The 18,057-nt window shown below is 35.5% G+C and overlaps 3 protein-coding genes across 16 annotated transcripts in view; 2 read left to right on the forward strand and 1 right to left on the reverse strand.

Moving 5' to 3' along the window:
- The window catches only part of KLHL3 (kelch like family member 3), a 260,598-nt gene extending 243,801 nt beyond the window's left edge, over positions 1 to 16,797 (reverse strand). For 10 of the 13 annotated variants that reach the window (XM_074313568.1, XM_074313573.1, XM_074313557.1 and 7 more), the window contains exon 1: positions 59 to 192. The gene's annotated coding sequence lies outside the window, so the exon portion shown is untranslated. Of the gene's footprint in view, positions 1 to 58; positions 193 to 12,107; positions 12,247 to 16,602 lie in introns of those variants that run through there. The other 3 variants (XM_074313559.1, XM_074313563.1, XM_074313558.1) reach the window with 2 other exon arrangements.
- On the forward strand, positions 119 to 15,365 carry MYOT (myotilin). Of its 2 annotated transcripts, none has more exons than XM_019740232.2 (10): positions 119 to 245; positions 2,821 to 3,384; positions 7,288 to 7,462; positions 8,265 to 8,369; positions 10,695 to 10,744; positions 11,333 to 11,465; positions 12,072 to 12,279; positions 13,811 to 13,976; positions 14,399 to 14,532; positions 14,736 to 15,365. In XM_019740232.2, the coding sequence occupies exons 2-10, from the start codon at positions 3,029 to 3,031 to the stop codon at positions 14,906 to 14,908; spliced, it is 1,500 nt and encodes a 499-aa protein (XP_019595791.2). In that variant the 5' UTR covers positions 119 to 245; positions 2,821 to 3,028; the 3' UTR covers positions 14,909 to 15,365. The 2 variants fall into 2 exon arrangements, with proteins under 2 accessions (XP_019595791.2, XP_019595792.2); XM_019740233.2 differs by having other exon boundaries at positions 10,698 to 10,744.
- A 24-nt stretch (positions 16,798 to 16,821) lies between the features above and the next one.
- Positions 16,822 to 18,057, forward strand: part of PKD2L2 (polycystin 2 like 2, transient receptor potential cation channel) — a 31,364-nt gene continuing 30,128 nt past the window's right edge. Inside the window, exons 1-2 of the mRNA XM_019740238.2 lie at positions 16,822 to 17,002; positions 17,696 to 17,797. Of these exons, the coding sequence (XP_019595797.2) occupies positions 16,972 to 17,002; positions 17,696 to 17,797 (133 nt within the window). The 5' untranslated portion in view covers positions 16,822 to 16,971. The remainder of the gene's footprint in view (positions 17,003 to 17,695; positions 17,798 to 18,057) is intronic.

The raw sequence follows: 18,057 nt of genomic DNA on the forward strand, positions 1-18,057 counted from the left end.
CCCACTCCTTAAATATCACTAAGACATCTGAGATATTGTTTAGATTGTGGACTCTTACTTTGACATGCCAGCATAGGTAGGTAGACAGGCAAGCACATCAGATGTCACTGTTTGGCAGCCGGTAAAAGTCAGTGGTGCTATAATATTAAGCACAGAGCCACTAGATTAGTCTGTGAGGGAAGGGGATGCCTCTTCCTTCCCTTCAACAGTGAGTTAAACCCAGCTGGCACCCTCTGGAACTACCGGTAAGTCCCTTCTTTATTCCTGCTACAGTTTTTTTGTTTTGTTTTTTGTCCAAATCAGCGGAGTGTGTACAGAAGTGATCTTCAGATAGAGTTTGAAAGCCACAACATCATAATGGTATTATACAAAGATTGGAAGAGAAACTGATCTATTCATTCCATTGAAACTGGAAGGCATTATAGAAAACATAGAAGAAAAGATAGTTATGTGTTATTATTTTTTAAGTCATCGTTTTTCCTTGAAAGGGGACACTTGGTCTGTCTGTAATTGTGGTGATATCCTACAGCTTCAAAACATCCTCAATCAGTTTTGTGTGCAAGTCTGTGCTACAATAGAGATGGGGGAAAATGTTAAGATTTTTTAAATAGGAGACCGAATAGTATTTTATTTATGAAATCTTTAAATTTATTTAACATTATTTAGAAGGAAATGATACTGTAATGTACTAGAATCTAATCTAGAACTGAATTGTTGAACAGTAATTATAACCATGAAGAAAAGACATTCAGAGTTACCTGTGTGAATATCTGTATAAAATTTGGTAAGATAAAACAAAATAAAATTTTTCAAAGAATATATTTTTAATTGAACTTTAAAAAATAACAGTAAATTTTAACTATGTAGGCCAATACCAAAATGAACAAGATAGTTGACATTCTAGAAATATCTGTGAAGAAAAATAGGGGACTTTGGGGAAAATATCTGCTAGCTATTTGTTAAACAGTTTATTCCTTGCTATTTGAAATGAATCTGAATCATTTGCCTGCCCAAAAAGGAATTTAGGAACCAAACTAGATTTAATTCTTAATGGAATGAAATTAACTATAGAACGACTGGCCTTGAAATAGAGTCTTTTTTTAAGAACTATTTAAAGCCTCCTTCTGGATGTTTTTCCCCAACAATTTAAAGGCCTAATTTAGTTAATTACTAAAATGCACTCTAGTTGAATGTACTTGTGATCATAAACTTGAAATTAAAGTATTACATGACTTTTTAAGTGTTCTTTTCAATAGAATCTTTCTCTTGGCTATTTAGTTGCATTTTTGTTCTTTCCTAAAGCTGCTAGTTTTCATTTAAACTACATGCACAACCATAGAATGCAGTTGTCTAGAAATTTTTCATTAAAAATGATACTTTCTTCAAGATAGGAAATCAAATAATTATAAGATTTTGTTTCAATAATGACAAACACTGGCTAATTTTGTTAACTAAAAGTTTCATTTATCATTATCTCAGTGTTGGTTCTGAGTATCTCTATGTGAAACAAACTAAATGTATTTTGGACTAAATTACCTGATATTTTGAATAAAGACAGAATCAATACTACAACAATTTATAGGGCTAGTCTTTGTGTATAATGTCTGTATACAGTCCTGCTTAGATTTACTACACTAATGGAAGAAACAGAGGGATATATAATTGCTTAAGGTGATTTTAGTGACATATGATTCATCTAAAGAAAAATGGGGATCTACTGTAGGAAGTCAGGTAAATCAATGCAGAGAAAAGTAAGAGAAATGGCACCCATCTTTTCTTGGTCACATCTAGGCTGGCTTCATAGTTGTTGCCTTACTTCCTTCTGTACAACCTGTTTGCTGTTTCAAAAGAGAAAATAAGAGAGGGGCTGAAATAATTTCAAAATTAGTCTAAAATACATATTAAACAGGTAAAAATAATAAAAAGTAAAACTAAATAATTAAGAGAACATCAAGACCAATAGCTAGATAGCATAATCTAAAAAAATAACAGAAAAAATTTACAAATGGCTCTGGAATGCAGTCAGTAACATATATTATATACACACAGAGAGACACAAACCCACAGTCACTCTTGAATGACAGTCGAGTTTAGTACTCTGATCAAATTTGGAATCAAGGGAAGAAAAACAAGCAGTAAATTGTAAGGTGAACAAAATCCACTCAAAGTTGACAACAGTGAATTACAGATGTTCACTCTGTGAAATTGCGTAAGGGTGAAGGAATAAATATGGATATTAAAATAATGTTTACAAAAGCAGCATATTGCTCCCCTTGATTTACCATGACATCATTCATCACAGGTCATTAGGACACTGGTATATCACAAGAGCTGTTCATTGCTTTTGATGAGCAATGGGAAGGATTCAAACTGAATAGAAGCTGACATGTTATATATTTAACTGCTAATACGTAATTTTAAATCATTGAATCTCTGTGCTTAATGAAACTGCAGCCTCTGGGAAAAAGCTGATCATGAGACCATAAAATTACCACACTGAGCAACATCACAGAATATCTTTTCATAAATAACCACTTGACAAACACAAACTTTGCACTCCTGCATCTGGAAGCCCATGGGCATGCTTTAAGAATTACCCAGAGCAAACACTAATGAATCCTTTTTTCTTATTCTCAAGGGAAAAGTCATTTGTTCAAAATAAAAGATAAAGGGGAAGTATAGAAGCCAAGAAAGTTCCTCCTTGAGATGACCTTGAAAGCATATAAGCTCAAAAAAAGCGCATTAAGTCCGGAAGGATGTTAAATAAACAGTACTGTTTTTACACAAATATTGTAACTGAATCATTTTCTCCTTTTGAAGGAACGATATTCTTCAAGAGAAGGCCACTCCATCAAAGCCAGGAGCACAGCATTCCCAGGATCTCCACAAGGGGCACACCAAGGCTGCTTCTGACTCCTTGGGACTTTCTGTAATTCCAGGCTTGCAGCCCCAAATTCAGGATCCCACCCCTCCAGGAGCAAATCACTGTAGTAATAAACTGCCTTCATCTTCCATATACCAGCTAAGCATGTTTAACTACGAACGGCCAAAACACTTCATCCAGTCCCAAAATCCATATGGCTCCAGACTGCAGCCTCCCGGACCAGAAACCTCCAGCTACTCTAGCCAGAACAAACAGTCTTCCATTATCATCCAGCCCCGCCAGTGCACAGAGGAAAGATTTTCTGCTTCCTCAACAATGAGCTCTCACATCACCATGTCCTCCTCTGCTTTTCCTGCTTCTCCCCAGCAGCTTCCAGGCTCCAACCCAGGCCAAAGGGTTACAGCCACCTACAACCAGTCACCAGCCAGCTTTCTCAGCTCCATATTACCATCACATCCTGATTACAGTAGCAGTAAAATCCCTTCCACTGTGGACTCCAAGTAAGTGAATTTTTTACATACATACATACATATGGGTATGTATTGCATACATAGCGAGCTTGTAAATGAGGATGGGGTGGGGGGTGATAGTAGTCCATTCTTAACTATCTAAAAAGGCTACATGACCTCAACGTCTCATTCCATAATTCTCCTAGAACACCTGAACCAGGGTACTGGAAATAAGAGGTCATCTGACCCATTCTCCAATGTCCAGGCCAAGCTGAACCCAAATCATCTATTATCCATACAATTATTTACCTATTATTTTCCATCTTCAAAAAAATTTTTCTAACATACCCAAGAACTGTGAACTATTCCCCCAGTTCTAAGCTAAGTTCCTCAAGCTATAAATTTAATCGCTCTAGTTCTGGGCTTAGCTGAGATGAAGAACACCTGTCTGCTCATCTTCAGGTAGGATTTCCTCTCACATAAGCAGAGGCTATTAAATTTTTCAGTCTTTTTTTTCCTATCCATTTTCCCCTCCGATCTTGAACATCCACTTGGCTAAAGAGAAACTCTGTGATTCAGACACTAATGTTAGTATGAATTTTCCTTACTATGATCAGAAGAAAAGCTTGAATAAAGGTTTATGACCTTAAGGTTTCCTTCGGTAATTAAAACCACACTTTTTCAAATTGGTTAGGCTGATCTAAATACAGGGAAGAATACCTGCAGCCTTATGCAAGCATGTACTCTTTTCCCAGCCCTAAAACTGTCCTAGGAGAACATGATACGAAGGACACAGTGGTTGTGCTTTTTTTAAAACGTGAACTGAATACTTTGTGCTTATGCAAAGTTAGGGCTATCAGTTTTCCTGTTCCCTAGCTGGCTAGAACATCAGAGAATTAAATCAAAGACATCTGAAAAAAATTGTCCGATGGAATGTGTTTTGTTTGTTGCGGGCTTATTGACAGATTTGCTGAAATTCTTGCTAATTTCTCTCCGTCTTCTCTAGAGGCTAATTTTTTTCTAGAGATTCCTATTGTTGGTGACAACTCTGGAAACCTAGTTAAATTATAGCAATTCAACTTGCAAAGAAACTTTTTCAATATCTTTAATAAAAACCAGGAAAGCCAAAAATATTTGTTAGAATCCTATCAATATTAGGTTGAACCATTTGAAATGGCTGACAGCCAAAAATGGCATTCTTATAGATTTGGTCTAGTATTTTTTAAAGTTCCTTGAATAATTAAGAGCCCTCTCTCTTCTCTCCAAATTCCCATTATTCCCATTATCACACAAGGGAGATTTTCCTTGGTCACATTTTACCCAGATGATCTTTTTCCACCTAACTTTCAATTATTTCCAAATTTCCTATATGAGCATTTTTAAATCTAAAATAACCTTTCTATTTTTCTTAGTCAAGTCTTTCAATCCTACTCCAAATTACTGTCCAGAAAATAAAGCCATCAAATAAATATTACTGAACCTCAACCATATGCCTAGCTCTGTGCACAGAATAAGAAGGCAAAAATGAAGAAAAAATAAAACATAGGAGGTCCCCAAACAAGAGATCAAAGATCTAGCTTTAGCTGTTCTATTTTCAGCAACCACAGATAACACTTTTAATCTTCCCGCAGCCACTTGATACCCACTCAGTGCCCAGCTGCACAGGGTGGAAAGCTCTGGCCCTTTGAACATTTGTGCACAACTCCCTCAATTGTTATGAAGGGCTTAAGTTTGCCATGTCTGCTAAAATAATCCCTTGGATTCTGACCCAGAGAAGTTTGAAAGCTTTATTTAGCTTTTCATCAGTAGGAAACCCTTAAGCAAACGTTCTATTCAGTTGATCAAACCACAGATTGGAAATTGAGAGAACTCTTTAATTCCAATTATTCCTTTCAAAAACCTCGCGTGTGATATTCAGCAACTTTACCTTACCTGCTCGGTGATTCAGTTTTCTGATCTGTAACAAAATTAGGGATTTGGGTGATTAATGATAGGGAAAAAAAGACCTATACGGCAATGTGCAAGTATAATATTAGTTTATAAATATGAGTAGATATCAAGATCTAAAACTTAAGCCATCTAACCTGGTAATAATGGGTGTATTACGTGAATAAAGTGACTGAGGTTACATATACATCAGTGATTCTCAGTCTTGGTTTTGATAATCCCTCAAGATTTCTCAGATACATTACATTATATTATGACAGCCTGAAAACAGAAGTATTTAATGCTAGTTCACTTTAAGAAATGTGTGACTTCTACAAAGATGGTAGGCTAGCTACAATAAATTTTTTAAAAGTTACTATAACTTCATACAGTTGGAGAAAAATATCTGTAAGACCAAAGGAATTTTACCACTTTGAGCTGGGAATTCACTCTTAAAACAAGCAAATGAACAAAACAAAACAAAAACTATTTATTTAAACATTTGATTATTTACTTAACAGAACAAATCATACTTTAGTTAAAAATATAGACAATCCTGAAGATCTGAAATGTAAGGAGGAGAAATGTGTATCATCAACTTTGAATACAGAGCATCTTGAATACAGTGAAAAACATTCATCCAACTGACAGAATCACCTATATCCGAGCGCTGTGTCAGTGGATATAAATGATATTATGGTGAGGAATAAGACATTTTTCTCAGTATGTTTACCATCTAGAGAATACTAACAAAGTCTCCAAAGCCTACAAAAATAAAAACTCTGGCTGCATTCAGAGAAGTATCTCCACGTAGCTTACAAGTTATTTTAATGATCCTTGAGAATATCTGAACAGGAACATGTCACAGAACAGACCAATGTTGCTTCATCTGGATAAGTGGAAAACATTTATTATAATGGTAAAATATTGAGGGTAGTGGTCAGTTTTCTCACATTAAACAGATATAAGCTAGCACCTGTAGTGCCCTAAACGAATAAACTATGAAATCTGAACAAAGCACTGTGAAAATTGTGAGCTACCTAACAGATCTAATAATACAGGAATCCCTAAATATGACCCCTGCCCCCCTCTATTGGAATCAACAGGGAAACTCTGGAAGGGACAGGAACATCTCAGAAGAAAATTTAGGACCAGAACTTGAAATAAGGATTTCAACTACTGTTCAAATTTGCTCCCTTTTTTTCCAACCCTTCCCCCTTTTTTTAGTTTACATTTCTTTCTCCCTCCTCTTCTAATCATTCTTTCTCCAAAAAAATCACATTAACAATGTTAAAGAAACTGCCATTATTATAGAAGCTATCTGTTATATAGTGCCATACTTGGATATTCCAGAATATGAAATTAATAGGAACGGGAAAATAACAGAAAAGCCAGAGACCAATGTAAGCCTGTAAACTCTATTCAAAGCAATAGAATATTCGCTAAATACCAACAGTTATACCGGTAAATGTTTAACAGTCAGCTGGAGGAAGGAGCGATTTGTGGTATTTACCAATTTTCCTGGTGTAGATACTCCCACCACCACCAATTTCAAATTGTCAACATGAAATCATAGGAAGCTGCGTAGACATGCTAAAAATCAGCTCTCCTGAGCCCGTATGAGTCACCTCCAGCATACCACTGCTTAATTATTCACTTAGCAATCAAACTTCTGAAATTCAGGTGTAAGCTTAGAAGAGCTAGCAAGCTGCCAGTAACTAGACTTCCTCTTACTTCCTTAGGGAAGATCTTCAAGGAAGGACATCCTCCTTATATCTTATATAAATTGTTCCTCCCGCCACTTAAGTTGCATTTGCCAAGACCAAAAGAAAAAAAAGCTGGTAACCATTCTTACAAAATCATTCTTGGCTGTTATTAGGAAAATTGGTGGTTTTAGTAACACTAGTACTACTAAGTTATAGATTCAACCTAAGCTAAAAGTAATTGACAAAACAAGGCCAGATCTCTTTTACATACATATCTTACTCTAAAGGTCTTTTTTAAAAAAATATTTTTTTCTTTTTAAAGCTGTCAACAACCCTCAGTTGGCCAACCTGTAAATGCTAAGCCATACCAAAGTGCAAACGCTAAGCCCACCCCAAGTACTCCTGACCATGAAATACAAGGATCAAAAGAAGCTCTGATTCAAGATTTGGAGAGAAAGCTAAAATGCAAGGACAGCCTTCTTCATAATGGAAATCAAGTGAGCAAGATCTCTCTTCTGTACTAAAGCCAATTAAACTATAAAATCTAATCTGAGTAAGAAAGTTCTTTCTGTCTCAGAGATCTATGACTATACAATAAAATCACCTCTTGGTTTTCAGTAGCAAAATGAAGCAAACGAAAAATCAATCTGAATGATTTAATATTTTCTTTTAGGCATTACCTTCTCATAAAATACATCTGATGACTAAATAACTAATAGGAAATACTATCAATGTGACTTCTTCATGTATTTTGGTGTATATTATTGATGAACAAACAGCTATAATTTTTAATTGGTAACTTACTGTGCACATTGTATGAGTCATCTGTCTTTGAAACAGTACTATATGCCTTTAATCCAAATACATGTAACATACCTGTTGCACTGCTTTCAGCCAGTAGTAAGTCAGATATTCAGTGTTCATTTAATGAAAGTAATTTCTCAATGTGAAGACATGCAGTACTATATTCGAAGACAGAGCCAAATAGGACAAGCACACAAGGAGGAAGGGAAAGACTCTCCCTTTACTTGGGATAACCTTATCTAAGGGTGATTGTACCTGCCTTTCCTAGGTGCAAAAAGAAAATGGAAGTATTACAGATGTGGGAAGTGGCACTAAAATGGAAGGAAATGCTTTGAATAAAAGAAAAGGTCTTCTTAAAAATACAGTATCTATCTATAATTCAATAGACAGAATTATACTTCTTTGGTAGAATTTTTGATGGCTTTAAGATAAAGCTGTACAAATAACTTTTATTAACTCTCATTACTGTCTCCTTAATGACTTCGATCGTTAAAGCGGCTAACATATGAGGAGAAGATGGCTCGCAGATTGCTAGGACCACAGAATGCAGCTGCTGTGTTTCAAGCTGAAAATGACAGTGAGGCACAAAATTCACCACAGGTAAATTAAAACAATCTGTATCTAACCAGAGCGTTTTTTGTGTGTGTGATTTTTAGTCTTCTTTTCTAAATGTTTATAAATAGCATTTGAAGCAAAAGTCAATCACTTCCATGGGAGAGGCCGTGATGGGCTGAAATATATATAGTTTCAATTTTACCCCATTTTTCTGGTGGTTCTAATATCCGCACAAGAAAATATCACAAAGACAAAAAACCAGGAAGCTAAAGAGTCACTTTTCATCTGGACATTCATGGGTCAGTTAAACCTAGGACTTTCTACAATTATCTGCATGGACAGAGAATTTATGAGTTGTAAGTCTTCAGTATGACAGAAGTTGAAACTCTAAACCAAAGTAATTAGAACCTTTTCCCATAAACTCATTTCAATGTTTTAAAATATACTCATGGCACAATGAAACATCCAATTCCTTTTGTCATATTCCTGTATTCACAAACACTTATTAAAAACCATCAACCAACCAAAAAAAACAAAACAAAAACAAAAAACTGCTTGTGAGTAAATGGCTCCAAGATGAACAAAAACATCCTTTCCAAAAAGGGATTAACTTTATGGAGAGTATAAAGTGAACATCCATCTCACAGGCTTGTGCGTGACCAACTTCATTTTAACAAGTAAACTTAACCCTGAATAGAAATGTACAGTTCGAGGGGCAGACTAAACTGTGACTGCTGTGTCTTCCTTCTATAGCTACCTTTCATTCCTGCCCCAAAGGTCCACAAGAAACTGGGAGCCAAAGGGATGAAACTGGGCATTTGAAAATACCAAGCGTCTACGTATAAGTAGCTGAAAATAAGATTTTTGTTTCTGTTAAATAGCATAGTACTACTAAGAAGGATGGAGCAGGGTCTAACAAAACAAGTAACTAGAAACTGAAAACAGAATTTAAATCTCTTTTTGGCTCTTGAACAGTTCATACATTCATTCATTCAACTAATTTATATGGAACACCTACTGTGGTGGTACAGGAGATTACAGCAATAAGACACAATTCTACCTCTATTAGAAGTAACTCAAAGTAATGTTACATTGATGATGGCTTAACTTATAAATTATGATTTCAAGGGCAAGGATATATTGTTTTTCTCATTCATTCTTTACAAACTTTAAAAGGAAGGTGATGGTAACAGGAAAAGGGATAGCAGCAAAATATATCATTATGAAATCAGGAAAGAAAAATCTTACATTTTTTGTACACTTCAAGCATTCTACCTAAATAATACAAAATGTCAGCAAACTATGTATAACTGAAGTGTCACATCTATGAATACAATATATACATATTCAAACCACCACTAAGGAAAAAAGTAAAAAACTTAATTTGGATATTTTCAGTTTAACTGGATTTTTATTTTTTTACCAAAAAATTAGTTGATTTGTTTGATCACTGAATTGTTGTTTCGACATTTTGCTTAGAAAACCTTAAGGCTAGCCAAAAATTGTTACGGAATTTTAAGAATTTTGTTTTAAAAAGACAAAATACATTAAACATATTCATCCAAAAATAAATTATTTGTACTGAATTGCTGTGTTATTATAGAGATGTTTTTAAGGTATTTGGGTAGGGAATATATTTTCCACTTCTTTGCATCCCACTATGCCAAGCACAGTGAAATACACAAAACAGGGACTAAATATCTGATCAGTTTATTAATTCTATTATAATTTTCATCAATTCCTGATTTTATTCTCAAACAGAAATAATTTTCTGGTGCTCAAATATAAATCCTAAAGATGTCTGCTTAAACACACCTTTATTAATCAGGAAGTAATTAATGTTGTTTTTCAAAGCCTTTTCATGGCCTACACATACCTTCTATGTTGTCCATCAGGATTTTGTGTCATGAGCTATAAAAAGAGAAGTATTTTCCAGTCTAATATGTTTACTGCTGTTGGTGCCACTTTTGAGCAGCAGGCATCATACTCCGTTACCTACTGCCAACGCAAGTGACTTCATGTCTATTCCTGTTTTACTAAAGGACAATCTGTACTATGTCCTCCCATTTCAAATACACAGGAGGGACATATCCTCTGTCACAAAATAGTCATCTGAAAAATGAACCACTATCAATTCAAAGTCTATCTAATTTTCGTAAATCATGTCTGTGGCATTTCTTGCTGGACTATTAGAAGGTTAGTGCACTATATCTTAAATGCTTAAAAGCTAAATGTATAGAACTAACCATGACCATACAAATGCAGCCAACATAGAAATGTTCCTTTCAACTACAACTACACGTACTTAGTTCAACTTCATTTCAAGCTAAAATGTGAATGTTAACATTATCACTTTGTTTTAATTCCAAGCAGCACAATTCAGAACATGCACGGTTGCAAGTTCCTACATCACAAGTAAGGTAAAAAAAAATTTAATTTTAAAAATATATATTTTGCTACCTGCTTTCAGCTTAAAAATATATTTATAAATCCTGTAAGCTTCCTATATACCTTTTATAAAAAACAATGTGAATTTTCTAATGTCAGAGATGATCACAATTTTTATCTGTTAATTATTAGAACTATCTTAGAAGAAGTGTTTTTAAATGTTTAGGTCAAATAAGCCAGGACCACATTTCCATAATAAACAACTTTCTCATGATAATAGAAACCCAATTCTAATTATACAATCTTTGCATGTGATTAAGAATTGTCCATGGGGTACTCTGCATTTTAATAGGTCAGTTTCTTCATCAATTCATGGCACTGTAAAAAAAGAAACACAGATGTGTAATTTGTACCAGATGTTTAAAATTGCTACCACTTCTAACAGTTATCAAATATGCCACAGCTAAAGGCAGCCCTAAGCCCTCTCTCCATTGTTACTACACTATCAGATCAAATAGTATAGCCTCTGGGGTTTCCAATTTGATGGCTAACCTGTATTTGTGTGAAAGGAAGGGCAATGACAACTTTTCTGCATAGTGATTACTAAAATATTTTTGTAGAAGTCGATCATCTTCAAGGGGAGGTGTGAATGATCAGGATGCAATCCAGGAGAAATATTACCCGCCTCGTTTCATTCAAGTGCCAGAGAACATGTCAATTGAAGAAGGAAGATTCTGCAGAATGGACTTCAAAGTAAGAAAAGAGTTTAAAAATATTAAAGGAAAATGAACAATGGGATACTAAGTTTTGAACAATGTCCTCTTCCTCTTCATAGCTTGCTACACAGCTTGAGAAGCAGTATGTGTAGTGGATAAAAACAAATTCTGGAGCCAAGCTTACCTGGGTTTGAATCCTGGCTCTGCCACCTTTCAGCTATGGAACCTTAGATAAGTCACTTAACCTCTGTGCTTTGTCTCATCTGTAAAATGAGCATAATAAATGTACCTACCGCCTACAATTGTTTGAGGATTAACTGAGAAACAGGTATAAGGTACTCACAATAGTGCTTACCACCTAATAAATATAATGTTCTAAATATAGGAATTAAGAGACCTTAAAGGTTATATGAAAGAGCTAGATATGGTTTGAGATAGTCTGAAAATATTAAATTCAAGAGTTTTCATTTCCATTGTTTTGTTCAAAATTATTGAAAGCCAATATCTTTTTAAGCTCTTGCTTTGCATTTTCAATCACAAACCCACTCAGATACTGGAATTGTTAAAATTCATAAATAGACAAATGGGTTCCAGTGATACTATAATTTAAAATCCTGTCATCTCCTTGTATTTTCATTTCTAGGTAAGCGGACTGCCAGCGCCTGATGTGTCATGGTACCTAAATGGAAGACCAGTTCAATCAGATGACTTGCACAAAATGATAGTGTCTGAGAAGGGTTTTCATTCACTCATCTTTGAAGTGGTCAGAACTTCAGATGCAGGGGCTTATGTATGTGTTGCCAAGAATAGAGCAGGAGAAGCCACCTTTACTGTAAAGCTGGATGTCTTGGGTAAGCCTTCCAAGAGAGATCCTAGAGTATCTTTAATCCTGCAGTATTAAAAAAGAAAGCATTAAAAAAGAAAATCCCAGAGGACTTCATAGTTAAAGCTAATGTCTGTACTATACAACCCAGTAGAACACCAGTTTATACGTAAAAGCCACCGATGGTGGGGTGCAGAGGAGAACGGTGTTCTTGAGGGAAACTCAGTGAAACTAGAATGACAGATCTACCAACAAAGCTTTTCTGGAAAGGAAATTAAAAAACGGTACAATTTCAGACAGACCACATAAAGTAGTATAAGCATTTCTAGATGTAACTTAAACGGCTTTAAAGTCACAAATTTTAGTCTAATCATTTATCTGGTCTACAATCGAAAATAATCAATCTGACTCACATTTTCACAGAATTGTCATGATCATGTATAGTTTAAAACTGAAGAATAAATGTCAACTTTTAGCCTTAGATTATGTTCCCTTTACTAGGAAACTAGTCTCTAATTATGACAAGAAAAACAAGTATGGCAAAAGTATGCTTTAGAACACAAGTATGGCAAAATTCATATCTCAAATTTGTCTTTGTAAGGAAGTTCTCATAAAACTGATGTTGTTTTAAAATAATTTCAGTGCTTTAAATATATCACATTTATAATGGTTTAAGCCATGGTATGTTGCATAAGACATACTTTTCTATATAATTCACTGTTTATTATACAAAAGCTTGACCGAGTTGGAAAATTTTCTTGAGTTTGTATTCTACCCAGATCAAGGAAAAATCTTAAGATTATTCTTAAGTCTAAGGGGAAAACTAGTGATCTGGAAATAAAATAAAATAAAATTCAAGTAATTAAGCTTTAGGCAAATCCTTTTTGTGCCAACAGCTCCAGAAATACTATAATGTTAGAGCTGGAAGAGACATTGGCAGTCATCTGTCCGGTCTTCTCATTTCTCCTTCAGAAAAGCTAGGGTTATAGTATTATAGCACCATTTCCTCCTTTCCCTCAGGTATTTGAAGAAAACTAAAGACATAATATTTACTGACATTTGTATAATATTTTATGGTTTACAGAGTGATTCTTCATTATCTCAATTAATCCTCACAATAATTTTCTATGGTAGGCACAGCAGTCACTATTATTTGGGTATTGTATTATTTTACAGTAGATAAAACTGGTTTTTTTCCCCCAGTTTAGCATGGCTAGTAGGGCAAATAGAGAATTTGAATCCAAGTTGTCTGGTACTCTTTCAACCACTCATGCTGCCTCCCTATAGATGACATGATAAATGAGAATATGACTTAAATTCTTTGAATGAAACATGACTATAAATTCAATGCATCATTACATTACTGCTTTAGAACCCTAAATGGTATAATACAATAGTATTGCATATTATTTTAACTAAAGCTAAAACATAAAGCTTTCAATCCTGTTATTAGTACTTTTAAAAACTTTTATATCAACATACAAAATTCATAATACTTTGGTTTGACTTAATATCTTTTTATAATATTTCAAATACTTGATCTTTTTATTAATATGTAGCTAAAGAACATAGAAGAGCACCAATGTTTATCTATAAACCACAGAGCAAAAAAGTTTTTGAGGGAGACTCAGTGAAGCTAGAATGCCAAATCTCAGCTGTACCTCCACCAAAACTTTTCTGGAAAAGAAATAATGAAATGGTACAATTCAACACTGATCGAATAAGGTAGGATAAGTATTTCTAGACTTAACTCTAGCTTACGTGGGTGAATCCAGTTATACTTTGAAATGCATTATAAATGGCATGCATTTGTGATCTCATTTTGTCTCGTATTTAAAACATATATAGAAATATAATAAATTTCATTAAGCCAGATTCCACTAATCACAAATTAAAGGCATAAAGTAGCCTAGGATTTACCTTTGTACTAACAATAAACAAAGATGGCTCGAGGAAATCGATGATATAAACAAGATTATGGGGGGTATTTAATACAAGAAAACCAATAGCTATTTGGCAATGTCTAGATATAGCCTCAGAATTTCCATATGCTTCTTTTTCTTATTAGTCTGACTGTAAACCAGAGGCATCATAAATAAACTTTGACAGGAAAATTAATTCCTATACTTTTTTTTATTTCTTTTCAGCTTATATCATGATAATTCTGGAAGAATTACTTTACTGATAAAAGATGTAAACAAGAAAGATGCTGGGTGGTATACTGTATCTGCAGTTAATGAAGCTGGAGTGACCACATGTAACACAAGATTAGATGTTACAGGTATGTCACGTCAAGTGTTACACATGCCTTAACCAGGAATAATTAATAAGAAACACAAATCTCAGCATAGTATAAAATCTGAGGGATTTTCCACATAATCAGTTACGATTCTTTTTCCTGTTCCTGTCTGATAATGAATACCTAGTGCAATCCATTTGTTTAGAACAGATTTTCTGAATTAATTTTTATTTTATCTATTTCAGCCCGTCCAAACCAAACTCTTCCACCTCCTAAGCAGTTACGTGTTAGGCCAACTTTCAGCAAATATTTAGCACTTAACGGAAAAGGTCTGGATGTGAAACAAGCTTTTAATCCTGAAGGAGAGTTTCAGCGTCTGGCAGCTCAATCTGGACTCTATGAAAGTGAAGAACTCTAATAACTTTACCAAAACTGGAAAATTACATCATCAATAATATATTCAATTGAATTTCTGAAATAAATCCATAACTGTATTAATAGATGATGGCGTTACTTAGGTAATATAATTAATATGCACTTATATTATTTATCCTTTGACTCTTGAACATTGTATCTACTTCTTTGGTTTGTGAAGCCTACAGGAAATTTGGGTATATGGGTTTTTAATTGTAAAAGACTATCTCAAAATGTGGGGTTTTAACATCTGTCATATACATTTAACAATTACAGGTTATGAATTATAAAGTAGTATCAACATTTTAAAAACATCTAATGCTTGTAATAAGAGTACTGTTACTGCTTTCTAAATATTGTTTTACCTGTTTTCTCTTATAGGAATACTAACATGGTATAGATTATCTGAGTGTTCCATAGTTTTATGTCAAAAGAGAATAAAATTTCAACTATTTAAAACAGACTGTCTCCTCTTCACAAAAGTCTAGATCTTTAAGATAAAACTTTTGGTTTTTATATATTAAACAACTCAGCAAAACCTATGCATAACAAGTTCCAGAAGAGCAACAATATTATATTCTAGAACTGTGTGTCTTGGTGAAACTCACAGTTCAGTCAATTCCTCTGGAAAGTGAGCTAGACTTTCCATGGTTTGCACTTCAAAGGCAACCATTTGTAACTTAAATCATGATGCAATCTCTCCTGAAATAGAAATTTTGTTTAAACCAAATAGGTCTCTAATTCTTCAAGATCCTTGAGACTACCACTGAGCTCAATGGCATAATAGTCTGTAGACTCACGCGCTTCTTCATATTTAATGTAAATTTGAATACCTGTATTTTGGGGGTTTTTTCCCTCCATTTCAAATTCAGGTAACCTATTACACTAGAAAGCCTAATTCTGTAAGCATCTGAGAGTCCAAGTAAAGAAAGGGCACATCCTTTTATTAAACTATTCTTAAGCTAGGAGAGTAGCCTTTTCTTTTTCTCAGGCCTCTTGTCCACTGGCTGTCGGCCTTTTGCTAGGCCTCTCCTGTTTCTTTTATCATTGGTAGCCTTTGACCCTCCCTGCTGTGGCCTAGTTTTGCTTTTCATCTGCACATAAAACAGCATTTATCAACATCAGTCTACATCTCTTTCAGGGACGTAACAAAAGTGGCTTTATTTTTTATTTTCAAAACAGCTTGATGGTTTTCTTTGGTGGATGTTCTAGGGCCTTTCGACTGATTTTTATTTTCCTTTCTATCAACATGAGGATTCCTCCTGTCTCACATTCTGGCGGGCATCGGATGCCTTCATTTACAGCCAAATTTGTTTGGTCTTTTCTACAGCTGGGTTAGAAACCTCCTTTACATCTTTGCAAAGCTTCGGAACCAGATGTGAGTCTGGGCTCCTAAGGACTACTGCTTTGGCCTACCGTTTTACATAACACTGCAGAGCCGGATTTTTTTTTTTTTTCCAAACCTATTTTAACGTTCCCTTTCGCTATACTAGGTGGAAAGGAGAATGGAAGCTATTTCTAGCAACAGCTCTCAGTTAATAATAACCAGTTTCAGCAAGTAGGGTGGGGTCTTGGACAGGCATTTGGGCTTTGGCATCCAGCGGACCTTGCCCCCAACAAGCCGTGGTCTTAGGTAAATTATTTACCCTTTCAGCACCCTAGCTTTCTTCAGACCTAAAATGAGGACAAAACACCTACCTTTCCAAAGCAGGGGAGTGTGAAGACCAAAAAAGCCAATAAATGTTAAAAGTATTCAAAAAAAAAAGTAGCCCGTTATAATTAATTACTATAATTTTTATGATTAACCTCAAGCCCAAAGCCAGGTTTTGCTTTAGAAGCCGGGCCTCCGCAGGAGACAAACGCCGCAATCTCCAGCCCCGCCTCAGGCGAAGCTCTTCCAGAAGGTCCTCGGTGCGCACGCGCGTTTGCAACCTGTAGCGCTCCTCGAGCCCCTCAAGGAGCGAGGGCTCGCGCAGGCGCATGAACTAGGCAGGCGCTTGAACGAGGCGGTTCGCGCAGGCGCGGCAGACCTGGGGTGGTCGAACGGGCGTCTCTTTCAGGTCCGCAATGGCTGAGGCGTCCCGTTGGCACCAAGGCGGTGAGGGGTACTCCTAGGGAGTGGGTGGAGCAGGGCGGAATTGGCGATTCCAGATACCCTGGAAGGAACTGTGTTGCCCTGTATCATGTGAGACACATGACCTATAGCATGTTTAGCCCTCACGGCCTCCTCTTAAGCGGAGAGGAACGATGGTCCCATTTCACACAGGAAAACTGAAGCCCTTAGTAATGGGACATGGCACTCGCCTGACGCTCGAGCTGGGCGCTGTCATTTGCTGTGCAATGACCGTCGCTAGGCCAGTGTCCGAAGTCCTTTGTCGCTTTAGGGAGTCGCGACCTTAACAGAACCACAGGTCGAGTCCTTTTCTGCCTCCAGCAGAAGCCATCCTTCCCAAGAAGCAGTACCGATGGCTGGAGAAAACGATTAGGGACAGTTGTGGGGGGGTTGTTTTGTATTTTGCTTTTCCATTTTAAGATATTACTGGTCCTGCCCTGTCCATCCCTATTATAAGATTCGTTAGTATACAAACGTGAAATGACTGCCCATTTAACCCCATGGGGAAACGTTAGTAATTATTTCTCCCTCATAAAGTGAGAATAAAAAAATAACCAGAAGCCATTGGCGCGTTCCTTCCCACAGTGTAACGCTAAAGTGGCTGTTTTTCCCATCATTGTATTTTTATACATCATGAATTACATAATAATGTAAGGAAATTTTTGTTTTATCTCACAGGGACTCCAAAACATGAGCAGCATTTCAGAAAGGAAGTAGAAATTAGACCCACACTTCAGGAGTTATTACTCTACTTTATTTTTTTAGTAAACCTATGCATATGTAAGTACACATGTAGATGAAGACCCTGTTTGAACTAAGAAGTTATATGGAGATGAGAAATAAAACATGGACTGTATAAAACCATAGGCTTTCTCAGATTACTAAACCTTCTCAAAAAATAGTGACACATTTTAGGCATTATCTTGAATTCATTTAGATTGACAGTGTTTCTAATTAAGGGGCAAAACTTTAGATCACAAATGTAGTGAAAATGTGTCATAGTTTACATTGAATTAATTATTCCTTTTGGTTGGCAGTTC

Source organism: Rhinolophus sinicus, linkage group LG10 (genome assembly GCF_036562045.2).
Source record: "Rhinolophus sinicus isolate RSC01 linkage group LG10, ASM3656204v1, whole genome shotgun sequence".
Taxonomy (NCBI): Eukaryota; Metazoa; Chordata; class Mammalia; order Chiroptera; family Rhinolophidae; genus Rhinolophus; species Rhinolophus sinicus.